We start from the raw sequence: 17330 nt of genomic DNA on the forward strand, positions 1-17330 counted from the left end.
TTAGAATAAAACACATTTTAAATGCAGGAGTCCGTTTGAGAGATTGAAGCAAAAAAGCCTTGTTAGAATACCCACTCAGCATGTATTTTATTACATTTTATTTACATTTGGTGATTTGAGACATACTTCCAGTACCTTGTAGGACTATGCATTTTGGGCTTGTTTCCCTTTATGCAAGCAAAGCCTAGTGCCTGCCCCTTGCTGAACTTGCTGTTCTCTAGCACAGGTCCACGGCTGACTTCACACTAATGTAGCGAGATCCCGGACGTTGTGGGAGCTTTCAGAGGTCCTGTGGGTGGGGCGTTCATTTCTGACGCTCCTGTCTCTAACGCCGCTCTTGGGACCGTGCTGAGCCTTGGCTGCGTGGCTCTGGAAAGCCCGGACAGTTCGAATAGCAAGGATGCAGACCACAAAGCTGGCAAAGTACAAACAGGCGGCAGCTACACCGAAGAGGCCGACGGCTGCATCTCCACCCTGGACCACGCAGTTCATGGAGGTGTAACCGCGGCGCGCGTACAGCCTCTCACGCCTCTTGCAAGCTTCTGTGGCATTCACCTGGGTGACAAAATGCAAGTAGAGACCAACTGCGACGACGTAGCCCACGCCAGCCAGCAGGCTGAAGGCACATTCACCACCGAGCAGCCCCACCTTGAGGCGGTGGATGGGTTTTGCCCCCACGACGAGGAAGACGAGCGTGAGTGCTGCTGCTGCTAAGCTGAAGGCTACCCCGCCGTATACACCGGGGGCTCTCATCTGGGTGATCTGCATGTCCAGCTCCCTGACTTCCCGGAGCTCCGTGCCCTCGAAGGGGCTGTAGGCTGAATTTAGGTTAAAGGACCCGATGCCCAAGCCACCGATAGAAGTGAAGCCTGCAATGGAAGCTTGGGCAGCGCCCACGCAAATCAGCACCAGGAGGTTGACTGTGATTTCCACCATCTTCAAAATGCCTGTGAGGAGCAGAACGATGGGAAGAGATATCAGAATCATGTGCAAACTGGGGGTGATAAAAGTGTATCCAAAAACATAAATGGAGAGCGCTATTACTGAGATAATCCTCCTGGCTACAGCAACAACAGAGTGCTTCTTTGAGAAGAAGAAGGGAAAAAAAGATGTGTAAGCTCTCTTGGGCACATTTCAGAAGTCGGGCAAATTACTTTTGTAAAAATTTGTCAGCATGTTTGATAAATGGGACTCCGTGAGGGGAAAAATCCATAAAGATTTTACTGTGCTTGTGTTACTGCCAAGCAAAGCGAATAACGATTGTATTTTGGCCTATAACTACTTGGCGTAAACAGTCTGAACAAAAAGCTGACAAAAACCTACAGACAAACCTACAGCTGACAAAAATTGTGCGAGTTATTTAGGTCCTTAAAACTTTACTGCTTTAACTTACACATTTTTGGAGTCTAAGAGTTTGTTAATTTGAACTTATTATGGATCACTTCATCTTTTTTGGAGAGAACACCTCTTCATAAGTATTAATCAACTGATTGGACAGAAGAAGTGGGGGGAGGGGACAAAAATACTACTGAGGTAAGGGAATTTGAAACTTCGTGTATTCTGTTACACAGGCCCAGTTTCAAAAGGCTTACTTGGATCTTCTTTTCCCTATGCTATGCTACTGATAAAAGTAATGGAGGAGAAATGGCTTCTTGTAGTAGCTGCCTGTCAGGAGGGACCAGCATGGCTTAGGTGAATCTGATTATTCTGTGACGGCTCACTAGGGGTCAGACTAAGATTAGGAAATGCAATTTATGTCGAAGTGCAGCACAGCCAGAGTTGCCTGTTCAGGAGATGAAAACCTGTCGTGTATCGTGTGTGTTGGTCCTCAAGTCCTGAAGCTAATTAATGATTTGTGAGTCCAATTATCTTACTGCAGCCTGACAGACAAGAATGTAAGATGCTTGACAGAGTGGTCCTGTGCTTGCCTTTAAAGGGGGATGGGATTTTTGGCTTGCATACAGACCCTCATTTTATGCTGCTAACATTGATCAGCGAAGCATTTTCCTCCTGAGCTGTGGCTCTGTTGCTATCAAGGCTGTATGGGCTTAAAAGAAAGGGCTGAAGCAGCACATGAGGGATTGTGATTATTGGGTATTCTTGTTCTGCCCCTTCTTATTCCCTCCACAGAGCACTGAGGCAAGAAGTACCTTCCTGCTGCTGCTTGCTTTCACTGCAAGGTGCTTGTGACAGTTTGTCGAGGGCCTTTGGCTATGCTAAGTATCAACTTTTCCTGTACATTCCCTTGCTGAGCTTCAGAAAGGGCAATTTTCCATTGTTAAGAGTTAGCACCTGCTGAAAATCTCTCCATATTTACAATGCTGTGACCTATTCCAGTCCTCAGTGCTGCTGTTCCAAAACTTCTTAAGCATTCACACAAAGCCTTACCTCCATTGGGCTACCACTGTGGGATTGGCACAGTGCGTTCCTCTGCCAATGGAACAAAAAATAAAACCAGTGAGGGCTATTGTATTTTTAATTGCAGAAGTGGGTGCTTTATGGCTCTGTGTGTGAAAAATGTCCTAAAGCAGGCCTCTCAGGTTGGGTGGGTTTTATATGTACCCATACAATTTTCACATGTGCCTGTTATAGAACTGATTGGAGCGACTAAGCAATGAAGAGAGGTTCATTAGTGGGTACTCCAAGATTTATCTGCAACATGTGGCTTGACATAAGAACAATAAAAAAATACAGTAACAAGAACTCCTGTATTAAAGAAAAATCCTAAATTGATGAATAGAAGAAAGCTGTGAGGTAAAGGTCTGTGATGGCAGCCAGCAGAGTATTTTAAGTGGGCTACTGATGGAAATAAGGCCTTATGCAATCTTCAATTGGAAATATTAAGCCCTACAATGTGTTCAAACCTTGACCTAGGCATCCTAAAAGCTTTGTACAGCTTCGACCTATTATCTGTTATAGTTAAAAGCTGATACACAACCTACAATACTACCATGAACAGACTTGAGAAATAAGGAACAAAAGGACAGTGATGGTTTGCATATTAACTCTGTTAATGTATGTTAACTAGTATATTCTAGCATTGTACTGCAGGCAAAAAGGGCCAAGACGAATCCTCACTTCTGAGTCTACATTGCCATTCCTACTTTCTGAGGCTGGCTAGCTAATTCATCTTAGCTAAAGATGCTGAAACCAGACTGTCAAAACGTCTTCCGAAGTGACAACTGCTTTTCTCTGTAAATATTCCCTAATCCCGTGCAACAATGAATGCGTTTCAAGACTTGAATCTAAAATGACAGGAGGCTTGAAAACCATAGATTCACAGAATTGTAAAACTTTACAGGGCATCCCCACCATGCTCACTAACCACGGCCCTCAGTGCCACATCTACACGGTTCTCAAATACTTGCAGGGACACCGACCACACCACCTCCCTGGGCAGTCTGTTCCAGTGCCTCACTGCTCTTTTAGAGAAGAAATTTTTCCTAGTATTCAACCTGAACCTCCCCTGACACAACTTTAGGCCATTGCTTCTTGCCCTAAAATTAGCTCAGTGAATAGCTGATTTTGGGAATCAGCCCTTTCCATGCTGAGGAAGTAATGAGACCCAAGTCTGGGTTCTTAGGCTGCCACTTCCTTTCCCATACTTTTCTTCTCTGCTTTTCAACACTAAAGGTGAGAAGAACTGATGCAGTCTAGAAAGCTGTAGGTGTTGCCAGGAGCTTTCTAGAGGATTGCTTCACTTGTTCCATTAAGTCCAAAACTGCAGTGGATGATAATTTCAATCTATTTTAATTGTTAACTTTGTTTGAATCCACTCTTTACTGCTGTGAATAGAATACCTGATGCATCAATTAGGTTTTCTTTCAACAAATGCAGTCTTTATCTGTTATTCACTGTTTTCCCTTCTCTTTAGCCCTGGGTGAATGCATGGCTATTGCCATAGCATTAGTGTGTTGATCAATTGCTTTGTCTTATGCCAAACAGTGAGCTCAAATACAGCAGAAAAAGCAGGCAGGCTGTAAGCATACAGATCCACAGGCAGCTGACCTTACTCTAACAGCTTCTACCCTTGGCTGAGCAGTCATCATGTTCTTCCCCTGCCCAGCAATACTCTGGCCAAACATTAGGTCCTTCCAAGAGCTGTTTTAATAAATTAGAAGAGCAGGAAACGATTCAGCTCCTTTCTTGTGTGCTGCTGTTTTTTTTTTCTGCAACTTTAGCAACTTGAAGTGACTCATAGAGGGCCTGATGAGCAATTGTGCTGGCACAACTTTAGCAGGGGAAATAACACAGCCTGAGAAGAATCAGAAATTCTTCTTTTCAGGTGTGGTGAGCTGTTAAATCTGCGTGCTTTATCTCATAAACCTACACCTCATCTAACTGTGTGGTAACCAGTAACTCACAGGTGTTTGAATGTTGTATGCGGTAAGCTGCCAAGAGGCTTTTCCACCTGTAGCAGAACAACCTCAACATTCAGGATCACTGGGGGTATACGGTCAGTTCACATGTCCCTACGTTTCTGTAGCTGACAAAAACTCATCCGTAGGGCAGTCAGTCTGGGCTGTTTCTGTTGAGCTCCCCCTAACCTCATGAGGACCTGACTAAATAGATGTAGCCTTCAAAGTGTCTCCCTCCACTGTACCTTGGCACAGTAGTCACTTTTTTCCCTCTCTGTTTACAGATTACAGGTGATTACAGGTGAACTCCTCCTGACTGACTCTTTTGGTGTCATTCCTTCCTCTCGATTCAACATCCCTGTGTATTTTTCAGATAGTTTATGTCTGTTTTCTTCATGTGCCTTTTGGCTCTCCCTCTCCCTCTGCTTCCATTGGGGCCAGGTGCGGGAACAGGGGTACTCAACCAGCTGCCCCAGAGGTGTCCAGCTGTCCCTCTTGGACACATCGAGCCCAGTGCCACAGACATATACCAGGACAAGCTCGCACAGGGCAGGCAGGCAGCATGAGGAAACCGTGTCGATCCATGCAGGTAGGTGGTGCCTGAGCCACATCCCATTAGGGGTCGCTCAAGGAAAAGAGAAGAGAGGAGCTAAGAGCTACAGTGCACGAGGTAAAATAATTCACCCAGCTTTTCTCACGGGAAGTTGTTTTGTCTTCCAGTTTGGGTGGCTTTCTGCTTTTCAGAGGTAGTGGTGTTTTTTTGTTGTGTTTTGCTTTTCCAAAGGAGCAGACATTTTTGACCATATATAGTGACTTACAAAAGCTGCAATCAGTCCTGAAAAGGAACTCATGTGCTGAACTTCTCCTGACAGTGCACGTTTTGCACTCCACAGAGGGTAAGTACACAGCTCAGTGCACAGCTTTGGTCACTTCTGGGCTAAATTGGCTGGAGGAATGCGATGGGTTGGGAGAGGGAGGAAATATCAAAAAAGAGAGATGTTCCCCTTCTGGAAGGAAGGGGACAAAAATGTGTCAGAAACAGGGAGGAAGAGAAACTGGAGGAGAACGAAGAGGAAATGGGATGGAGAAAACAGTCACAACAGATTAAAATATTAAATCTGCAAGCAAAGCACTAAGCTCTCTTGCTGATGGTATTATATCCCTTATATATATATTGGTACAATTCAAGATCTTTCTCTTACTGAAAGCAGTAACGAGAATGAATCCAACTTCACTGATGTAAGTTCGGGGCAATACACAGCTTTCTCACAAAGAAACCTCCCCATGCCACTACACTGTCTGTGTAGGCCTCTGTGTTCTTCGCTTGCTGGTGGGATTTAGCTTTCACTGAGTTATGCTAAAATCTCCCTGATGTTCAAAGAAGGAATAAAAACAACTCTAAAGCAAGAGTTAGGCAATGTGAGACCAACAGTCGTTCCCTGAATCTTGGCTTTCCAAAGGACCCTAGGGAACCGTGTACTCAGAACCAACTGAATTTTAATGGCACATAAGCACCCAGGACATATAGGCTCATCTTGTTGAGATATCAACTTACTGAAAATGGAGGGAGAAATAGTTATAAACTGGGAAAATTAAATTATTCATGTACTCTAGAAAAAAAAACAAAACTACTATCTTCTAATAAGCTGTCCTTCTTTACTAAAGACAGTTTCTCCGCTAGGAAGTCTCAAAGGATAACCAGCCTTGTTTTCAACAATTCACACAAGCCCTACATGCATAACTGGAATGTTCAAATCCAAACATATTGTCTTGTGGGGTTTTTTTTTGTGTGTGTGTAATATTCCTTTGAACAACTGTTGTCGTACCTGCTCTATCCAGCTGTCACAGGAAAGGGTAGGCTTGATTTGCAGAACTACTCCACCAGTATCAATCCCCACACAGTTTCCCACTGCTGTATGAAACTGATTTACCTGCCACAGAGACAGTTTCAGTGGTTGTTTCCCTGACTAGAAACAAGAGTTTCTTTCCCCCCTGGTAGTTCTACAAACTTCTAAAAGGTGGAAAGCAGAAGGCCATGCATTAAACCGTAGCACTTGGTAATACTGATTTAAATGTGATGTCTGAAAAAGGCTTTATGCATATTTGTAGTGCTGGTATGTCTTGGCACAGTCACTTCATGTTCTTCCTTTTGGGAAACAGCATTTTTTCTTCCTACTGTACCCATTCTTCTGTCAAGCAGTAAAACAAGTATCTTGTAACTGGAACAAACTTGGGAGGTCCAGAAAACAATGAAATGCTCATTTCTTATGCCAACTTGCTGTAGCCACTCCTTTCATTCAAACTGAAACATGGCCACCTTTAGAAAGTACAAAGATTGAGGTGTTGTTGCTCTTTCAGTAACTGTAGTCTGGCTGAAGGTAGATCAGGTTGGAGGAACCTGTGAACAGGAGCTCCTTACTCACTTTACAAGTCGCAGGTTGTCATACCTGGTAAGCAGCATTCCTGACTGGGTGGATTTTTCTCCTTTAAGGGGACTGTAATCAGTTGCTCAAGAAGTACAGCAATATGTAATGTAGCATTGCTTTGCTGTATCATTAGTCAGCTTTGTGAGCCACTCAAAGAAAAAAAGAATTTTTCTTCTATGAATTTGGGCAAGGTGAAAGGAAGGCAAACGCAGTGGTCTTGCAAGAAGGATGGTACCACTCTTCTTTTATACTGGTAGAGTGCAGACTTCACAAAGATTTCCCAGCAGGGAACCACAGACCAGTGTTTAACACATACTAAAAGCTAACTTTGAGAGGATCTTTCCTTGCTACCTTAGGTGAAAATTCTCAGTTGTAGCTCCCCTCTCTCTAAAAACAATAGTATACACAGCAGAATCCCCAGAAGTGGATGAAAACAACTGATATAAAAATGTGGGCAGAGTCAAGTCCCATATCTTGACAGGGCAACTATTTGCTGAAGGTAGAAGCTGGTGTCTGTAACTACTGTAGCTCCCCTTCATGTTTTTATAGAGCTTAATGGCTATTTGTATTTCACAGCAAAAAAGACTTAGCTCCAAGTGAAATAGTCCTTGGGACAGGAAGGTTACCTGCAGCTTTGCTATGCACTCTATCTTGTAAATGCGCCATTTTTGTTAAGTATTTTGAATCATCTGGATTATTTTCATTTGTATAGCTGTATCCAATGCCCACTAGAAATGTCTTCTGTCTTTCCAATTTCAGGATTAAAAAATTTGATGGCAAATCTAGTGTGTTAGTCACTGTATTTAAATATACTTTTTAAGAGATAGATAGGAGGGAAATGTTAACTAACTACAAATGAGACTGCAGGGGAAATTAGTGCTCCATCCTCACAGCAGAAATACATTGAAATAAATTAACTGTTATGGGAACAGCGTATGACAGCTTTGGGCACAATTTAAAAGAGCTAAGAACGTAGAGGCAAAATGTGACGATAAAGACTTAATCCCACTAGGTGCCTCCACAGAAACATATGTATCCTATTGACCACACTGTTGAAAAGATCTATCTTGTACTGCTGAATATACTTCTCTAACACTTATTTTAATCCATAAAGTTATCTGCCCTGTGTACATTTAATGACTTTTCATTGCTTTTCAACATACGTAACTGGAGTTACGGAAGGTCTTTTACTTCAGTCCAATGCCTCCTGCAAAACATTATTTCCCTGCCACCATTGTTCCTCAGCATTGGATGTCACGCGATGTTTGGCAGAGTATTTTTCCCTCCTAATCTCAGGTCAGACTCTCAAAGAAGAACAGTATCAGGACCAAGCAGTGCAATGTAACGATAGCAGTAGAACTGTTATGAACAATGGCATAACTCAAACCGGGTGTCTAATAGTGAGATCCCTCTGCTTAGGGAGACTTTTCACCTCTGTACTTTTCTCATTCTGTGAGTATTTGCCAGCATCCTTAGCTACAGGAAAAACATAGACTGCTTTGTGAAAACAAGAGCTTATAGATGTTTACATCTGAATTAATGCTGGCTTGTTAATGTACAAGTGTATCTTGGAGAAAGTCAATTGTTACTCCCTAATTCTATTTCCTCCTTCTAATAAATTTGGTTTGATATTTCCTCCTGGCTGTGTTTGAAGCCAGAGACTTTTTGTCGTTGTTACAAACAATAACGTTGTCTTTTTCTGAGAGGAAATAGGTCTGAAGACTTTAACCTTCAGATGTTGTAACACTGTGGATGTTGTAATGCAGGCTAAAGACAGGATTGTTTGGAAGCACCTACAATATGTTTAAGAAACTGGACACTATTCATGGCCCCTCTTTAAGCTGTGTTCATGGCAGCAAAGATCAGAGATTCAATTATACTTCTACTAGTCAGTTATATATCACTTTTTTTTTTTCCCTCATATTTTAAAGTGCTATCTCCCTTGGATGCCAACTCAGGAAATACTTGCACTTTTTCTGTACATAGGACTGATCCTATGTACAGAAAAAGTGCAAGTATTTCCTGAGTCTGCTACTGACTGAAGATGGGAGAAAATTTGTTTACCTTCACTATTTCAGCAAAACTAGAAGAAGCATTACTCTCTAATAACATCCCTCTTTCACATCAATATACATAGTATACTTAAAAATTTTTGAGACAAAGTGACCAAAAGAAATATCCATGATCAATATAAGATCAGCTATTCCCTCCTGAGTTTGGTGCAGATTTTGTTCTCTCTAATGTGAAGGAAGGAGCCTGGCAGCCAGACTAGAACACTTTTCTTGTTCTCCCTGGTAACCAAAAGCACTGAATTTGACAAAGCAAACATTACTACTCATTTAATTTTCCTAGCCAGAACTATAGAAATTTAATCTGCACTAACTGTGAAAAACAAGTTGGATGTGTTTTTCTGAAAGAATTTCAGCTCTAAGTATTCCAAGGCCAAAAGGTCTGTTATTTTCAAGGTGTTGTTTTAAATAGCACACACTATTGTGCTTCAGCTGTAAGGAAGGGTTATTCCAAGCACTAGTTCCTTAACTGATGAATTATTTGTCTTTATCAAGAGTAGTGTATTTATTTCCACTACTCATGTAATTATATAGAACATCTACCCAGCTTCACACCATCCTATAAGCTGCTGTGTAACACAGAAGCAGGAGGTGGCCAACTTCTGTCTTTTTATTGTCTTTTGAATCTGTGATCCGCAGATCCCCAAGTGTGATTTGCCTACTAAAAAACAAACAAACAAACATAAAAACTAGACATAAAGTTGGTACAGCAAGGGAGAGTCAAAAGTTTCATAGAGGGAAATGGTTTGGAAGAACCAGAAGATACAGGAAGAAAGGCAATCCAAGCTGTAGACCACCTGATTTTCCAAAAAGCTTGTGGTAAAGCCTACAGCTGAAAGCTCTGAATGGACAAAAGCTCTCATAACATAAAAGGAAAGATCGCCTCACAGATTTGTAGTGGTTAACAGAAAATAAAAAGGAAATGACTGGTGTTCAAGCAGATGGAGTTAAAAGAGAAACCTTTGTTCTGTGCTGCCTGTCATGAGTTACACCTCTATTAGCAGTGGAATGGGAGTGCATTCCTAGAATGAGACAGGTGGAGACTGTACAAAGGTATGAAACACAACTGCATACTGTTTTTCAGTTTAGAAAGCGCCACTAATCTGAAGTTCAGTGAATATTCCAGAGGACAGTTTGCTCATTACTGGTCCAAATTGCTACATCCCTCCCAAATTTGCACTCTGGTGTGTTATTTGGGAGGATGTATAGCCCTTATACAATCTGGTTCTGCTACTCAGGTGATCCTACCTTCACAGCTTTGAATGTGTATTGCTCACAGAATTCTTAGTTGTTTTTTTTTTCTTCCCTTTTTAAGGACTAAAACAGAGCAGAATGGTTTGAAATTTCATTAGATGGCATCAAATGCTCCCATTGCCAAAAGACATTAGTATCATCTTGCATTTGTTTCTTCTGTTATACTCAGGTTGGGTTTATTTTCTTAATGCAGAAATAGGAAAAAAAAATGCTGTTGTCCAAATCGTTGCTTTGGAAAAGACTGTGCTAGGTCACTTGATTTCCCGTCCTTGTTTGATACTACTTTATTTTGAAATGACAGCAATTGGGAAGGGGGATTTCACCAGACTGCTGATAAACCACTGGCAAAAGAAAAAGAAAGCTAAAAAGCATTTCCAGGAAGTCTCAATGCTGTAAGGAGTTGCAGTTCACATGTACTGACTTCCTTTCAAAATGTTCACGTTAGTTTTTCATTTATAACACTTGCTATCTGATTGCAGGAACAGAGAATTCTGCAAAACAATTCTAAGAAATTGCACCAAATTTTTTGTTCAGTGAGTAGTTGAATTCTCATGATTTTACTGACCTCCAGTTTCTTTTCATTTTTTGAAATTAAACCCTTAATAAAGGGGTTTGTTTTCTACGTGATCTCTTCTCCCTCTTCCTCTATAAGCTCTGACATTAAACTTCTGGAAAATACTGAGCAATACCTGGGGGAGGGGTGGGACTGAAATCATCATTAACTGGTGCATCCAGATCTGGGAAAAAATGTTTGAAAAGGTTAATGGTGCTTGATGCAGTGAAATAATGAGAAGCAAATGGGAGGAAAAAAATAAAGCACAAGCCACACTAAGCTCTCCGTAAGCCTAATCAGCTAGTGAAAGGGGAAACTAAAAATAACTTGCCACTTCATTTTTCCAGAGCCGTGATAGAATAACACAAGGAGTCTTCTAAGGCTTTTTAGGCAAGTTGGAGTAATGTCAGATTGCTGCAGAACACGCTACCAATATAGTACTAGTGTGATGCTGTGTCAGTAAACATGCTTTGCTAGCTGCTGGAGCTAAAACTCCTCCAGAAGAGAAACAAACTGCATTCAAAAACATAGTTACAAGGTTTCTAAGAGAAAAGAGTATGGGTCACTCTTAAAGCTGTTCGCAGATAAACAGAGAACAAACTAAGTGCATTTAACTTTCCTTCATGGAGTGAAGAAACAATCTTATGTGTTTTAACGTGCTACATACAACAAACTCCCTGTCTGCCTCTTTACTGGAGAATACTGAAAGGCAGTTTAGAGACTTACCAAAGACTGCACACCTCAGCTTTCTACTTAAGAGTATAGTGAGCCTTTCCAAAAAACAAAGAGGGAAAACTTTAATGAAGAAATGCATATTTTACCTAATTTTTTTTTCCCCCCAGTTTACTGGATTGAGTTTGCTAAGTGTTAAGGCTGATTTCCCTCCTCATTAATGTTGATTTCTCTCCCTGTTGTACCCATTTTCTAGCTATGAAAAAATAACAATTATTTCTGAAGAGCTGTTCTACTGGATTACATGTCCATAATATAGTTCTGTCTCATGTGCTGTTATTTTATAGAGATGCATCAGGGATGACTGGATTAAATACAGAGCTGATAGAAAGTGTGAGAAAAATGTGTCGGAATAATCCAGCATCAAAGCTTCAACAGCAGTATTTAGATTGCCTACAGATGCAAATACATTTTACTGCTTACCTCTTGCTGCATAACACACGACCTGCGCTGGTACTGTGGCTGCGTATTCTGGACAGTCATCTTCAGGTATCTATGGTTCTCTATAAATGTTGCTTTTTTGATTCTTCAAGTTACTAATTTACAGTTACTTATCTGCAGCCATGTCATTCATGAATTTTACTTTTGTACTTTATGTATTCCCCCAGATTTACTTCGTTGTGCTTCTGAAGACAGACATGGAAACCAAGAACAGCCTTTTGAGGGGGAGGAGTGGATGGCAGGTGGTAAAAATTGCACGTACCTCTTGTTGTGCATACCTTTGAACACTTCATGGAGAAGGTTTCCTTGGTGGGGTAATACTGTGGTGGTGGGTCAGAGTACTCCTGTGATGCTACTGAAGCTTTAGAGTACAGGTCTGAGCCAATGGTGGAAGCCCTTGAGTGCTGTCCACCACGGCTGTCTTTTGCTGGCCTACAGTGGAGTAAATGGGTAATATACAGTAATTAGTTCATGCTCTCTTGTGAACATTACAACGTGAAAAATTCTCAGAACTTACTGTGCATGAAAAGTGTAACTGTCTCTTTTAAAAGGAGCTAACACTCAGCTTAAAAGAAAGTGGAAATTGTTTCATCAACGCTTGGTCTAATCTAAATGTTCTCTTTCATTTGAAGGAGACTTTGAACTTGACCTTTCAAGGTACAGCTGGATGATGTTAAATTATTAGTAGGTATTTTAAGTCTCATTCTGTATTATTGTTTTTAAGTCTTACAATTCAGTTACTATCTTGAATTTCTTATCCGCATATCAGCATTTTCAGCTGTAGTTTTGTTTCCTAGTACTGCAGCACTGTGGTTTATCTTCATCCATTTCCAGATTCAACTTAATAATATTATCTTGTGTATTCACACTAAATCATGCTCACTGTAGTTTTTTTACATTTTAATTAAGATCTTCAATAACAAGACCAATGCTAACAACTTTATGTGTAGTTGCCAACAGCTCTTTTTGGCTGAAACATTCCTGATTTTCCTGACCTCTGTCCTGGGTCTTGTGCAACCACCAAGGCATCCTGTGCAGCTGTGTCACATAAATTAAATAAGCCGTGTGATTTATAAGACTTCCAGTTAACTTGAAAGCAATCCCTTTGGTACTTCTGATGCAGCTGCTTCTCTCTATTGTATCTTGCTACTTGCCAGAAAACAAAACAAGCAAAAACAAAACAAAAAACCGTCCCCTAATGTTCAGTATCTGAGTACAATTAGGAAAGAAAAAAACAAAACAACAACAACAACAACTTTCTTCTAGATGTTTTTTCCCCCCTCAGAATGGGCCTCTTCTGGCCCCCTTTGCTCCTGTTTTCCTTCAGGACTTTCCAGCTCAGGGTGATGCAACTCTTTCTCCTTAGCGATGAGAGAAAGTATAATATAGAAGTTTCAGACAGAAATGCATTGTGAAAGACATACTTTGGCTAGACAGTTTTGGCTCACGAAGGATGAGAGCATTAGGCACCCAAATTACAGTTCCTACAACACTCTTCACATCTCTCCAGTTAGGAGATCTGGAGATCTTTTGGTCAATAAATCCAAGACTTCACCAAAATACTGTAATTTCCTTACAAAATCAGTTGTTCTTTTCAAGATTGGTGCACAGGGGAAACGTTGTTGAATTAAGCCAAACTCCATCCAAAAAGAACTGATGGAAAAGCTTTTTGATTAGTTGCAGTGAAGGCTGGTTCTTGTCAGTTCCTTTATTGACTCCAAGAATGATCTCCATGGCCATTACAGATCTGTGGCTGCAGCTTCCCTTTCTCTAATTCTCAGAGTATATAGGGATTGTCTGTTGGCCCTTATGGTCCTTCCACCATTTTCCAGTATGTCCAGTCATTTATAAACAACAGCAAAACCAAGAAGTCCAGTGGAGTGCCTGACTAAGAGGTGGTTCACCTTATGGCCATCCCTGCACACATTGCAAGTTAAGCTAAGTGACAAACCCTTGACTTTTTTTCTTTCTCTTTCACGGTAGGATTCATACAGCATTTGCTGCTCTCCCTCTAATAAGTTCAAGATAATTTAACTATATCCGCTCCTGATCTCTGCTTTCACTAAGAGCAATCATTCAGCCTCTGAAAATGATTCTTAGGCTGACTTCTATTCCCCTTTGTTTCATTTTTTTCATGAATTAAAAGAGACAGAAGGAAAAAATACATTAAGTAGTTTCTGTAATAGGGCTATCATCCACATCTTTTATACTCAGCTGAAAGTACCCTTTCTAATCTGTACAAGTGTGTTCCACTATTGCCTTTATTCTTATCCCTGTTTTTCTTGCTCAAATGTGCATTATCATGGAGGATTTTAAAGAATCTTTATAATACCTACCTCCATCCTGTTCTTTTGACTCTATTATTACCTTGCAACCATGCCCCCAAAGGCTAAGCAGGTGTGAAGAATACCTTGGTGCCAGAGCTCTTTTGCTAACGTTGTTTACAGCTTTTTGTTTACAAAGCAGCCAACAGCATGCCCTCAAAATCAGTCTAAGATCAGTTCTAATGTGCTGTAGGCTATCCAGGATGAATGGAAGAGTATAATATCCTGAGAACTGATTTGTCACTCCATCTCTTCCATTTGCTTATTTGGTTATTGCACTGACAGTGGCGGACCTGCTGTCACGTGCCACAAACTACCTGAGGCACTTAGGTAATCCATTGATTTTGTTTTGGGTTACCATTAACTTGTTCATAGCTGAACTAGAACAATCTACACATTCAGTAGGTCCCTTTGATGTTAAATATAATAATACAATGTGAATTGGCAGGCCTTGACTTCCTGTCAGTTGCTGACCAATCCATTAAGCAGCTGTACGAAGAGCCAGGGCCATACTTTTAACTACTTGTGATCTAGCTTTATCCAGACAACCCTATGAAATGCACAGGTCTGTCTGTGACACACAGCCTTTCTTCTTCCTCTTAGCCTGCAGCTACCCTAGAGTTCAATAGAAAGATTAAAAACTGTTTAAAATTTCAAAGTGTAAAATAGTTTCCCGATTCTTAATGTGGAATGTTCACGCTTCATGATTTCAAGAAACTGCTCTCTTTACTACTGAAATATGAATGGATTTAAAACCAAACAAAGGAGAGAACAAACACCGCAGACTTGCTCAGCTATGTTCCTGTAAGGTGATAAGACATACCTTCCATTGTATGGGTTTGGTTTTCTCACTTTTCTGTCCTCGTATCCGTCAGATCCATGATTCTCACGGTACCCGCTTTGCTTATCTTGGTATCGCCTCCCAGCATGAGGCATCTTGTCTCTTACATGTACTCTTTCTTTCACAAGTAACTTCCTGCACTAGAGAAATAAAACTGATTCATTTTACAGCTCCACTCAAAGTTATTCATTGACCAGTGCCTACAGAAAGCAACCATTTCATGCTGACTCCAGCCTCAGTAAAGGCTTCCTTAAGAAGAGCAAGAAGTAAACTTCTTTAAACTACAGGTAACTTTAGAGTATTTTTTTCTACTTTTTCCTAGTGATCAAGTGGGACATTTTTCTACATTCAACACTTTTTACACTGAATTTATTTATTAAATCTGCTCTTATTCTGCTGCAAGGACAAGGTGTATTGGCCACGCAGAGAAAGAACCGTAGAATTGTTTGAGTTGGAAGGGACCCTTAAAGGCCGCCTAGTCCTACTCTGCTGCAATGAGCAGGGAGGGGCACCGACAGTGACATCAGGTTGCTCAGTGCTCCGTCCAGCCTGACCTGAAAGCCTCTAAGGTTGGAAGGGGAGCGCTGGGGGCATCCTTTAACTCTCTGGTCAACCTGTTCCAGTCCTTTACTAACCTAATTGTAAAAATCTTCCTTATAACCAACCTAAACGTCCCCTCTTTTAGTTTGAAGCCGTTTCCCCTGTCCTACCACAACAGACGCCGCTGAAGGCTGTCCATTGGAGCCCAAAGCTGTGCCCCTCAGCCGATATCAGGTCGATACGGTTTTGTCTGACGAAGCTCAGACCTCGCTTAACGACTTCCCTTCCTTCCCCTCTGGGTGCCATTAAAGAAAGAAACCCATTTTTCTTTCCGGCTAACAAACAAACAGATTCTCTCCCCCGTTCGGCTGCTCCGAAAGGAAGCTAAGACCCTAGAACGCAGCGGGACGAGGTCCTGCCCGTGCCACCAGACCCCCGCCCCGCCGCCCCTCACCTGCGGGCAGCGCGGAGCTCCGGCTCCCGCCCAGCCCAGGACCGCCCTCCACCTCCGCCGCCCCTCCCGCCGCGGGGAGGCGGCCCCTGGCGCGGGGCAGCACCTGCGCCATACCCACCGCGGGGCACCGCTGCCGCCTCGCCAGGGCCAGGCAAGGGGGAGAGCGAAACCTCGGGGCCCCTGTTCTCGTGGAAAGTGACAAGCCGACAGACACGAGAGCCTGGGGCTGACCCGTGAACTGCTGCGTACTGGATGCTCACTGTGCAGTCCCACGGAGAGAGCTGTCGGTGCTGGAACGGTACGATGGTGGGGCTCATGTGGCATGATGCCCGGCTAATCTGGAGCTCTGGAAAGTTTCCCGAGGCCCGCGGTGCATGGCAGAGCCCTGAGAAGAGCTGGGACAAGAAAAATCCCTGGCTTTCTAAAGGCTTATACAGCAGCACGCTTGGGGTACCAGTGCTTCTTGAATTCGGGCTTAAGATGTGCAGCTGTTGCAGTGCGGCCCTATTGTAGGGCTAAATGCAAAATCCTCTAAGTAATTTGTGGGTATCAGAGGAACTGGTGTCCCTGGAATGAGGAGATGGCTACGGGAACTGAGTACTTGGACATGCATTTTGTAAATTGCTGGAGCACAGCAAGGCCGTGATTTCCTGCTCCAGCTGAACTGTGTTAACAGCTTATTCTGCTGTTTACCATTCCCATCTCTCCTAGACCTCTTTTACTGTTCCTGTTTTTAGCCATACAGTTTGTCTTCTCTTTGTCTTGCACCAACTCTGGTGCTCACTTGATCACATAGTAAGCCAATTCAGCTTGCTTTCCAGCCAAAACCAATTTACTTTCTGCTGTTTTAGTGAGATGAATTGGCTTTGTGCTGCAATCAAATGTGTGCTGGAACAAGGACTTGGCAAAAGCACGTCTCAGGAGGAAGAAACTGGGGGAGGGATGTGGGGAGAAGGCTACCTCTCTTGGCAGTGGTGAGTACTTAATGGAACTGAAACTTAAATGTGAAACTGCAGTTGAAGATGCTACTGCCTACCGTCAGTTACTTCATAGAATCATAGACCCATCTGAATTGGAAGGGACCCTTAAAGACTGTCTAGTCCAGGTCCCCTGCAATGAACAGGGACACCTACTATGACATAAAGTTGCTCAGAGCCCTGTCCAGCCTGACCTTGAATGTCTCCAAGGATGGGGCATCTACCACCTCTCTGGGCAATCAGCTTCAGTGCTTCGCTATCATTATCGGAAAAGCCTTTCTTCATATACCTAAGTGAAATCTCTTTTACTTTGAAACCATTTCCCCTCATCCTATTACAACAGACCCTGCTAAAGAGTCTG

General features: G+C 42.2%; 1 protein-coding gene across 1 annotated transcript; it reads right to left on the minus strand.

The window, feature by feature from the left end:
• Positions 1 to 77: 77 nt before the first annotated feature.
• LOC136058543 (MARVEL domain-containing protein 3-like) lies at positions 78 to 16104 on the minus strand. Its single transcript, XM_065752076.1, is given in 5 exon segments — positions 78 to 947; positions 12096 to 12265; positions 14981 to 15133; positions 15993 to 16080; positions 16083 to 16104. Coding segments are annotated over 5 exon segments (1140 nt in total). The 3' UTR covers positions 78 to 240.
• Between the last annotated feature and the right edge of the window lie 1226 nt (positions 16105 to 17330).

Source organism: Cyrtonyx montezumae, unplaced genomic scaffold (genome assembly GCF_038088225.1).
Source record: "Cyrtonyx montezumae isolate F1298 unplaced genomic scaffold, pur_monq_1.0 scaffold_8, whole genome shotgun sequence".
NCBI classification, from domain to species: Eukaryota; Metazoa; Chordata; class Aves; order Galliformes; family Odontophoridae; genus Cyrtonyx; species Cyrtonyx montezumae.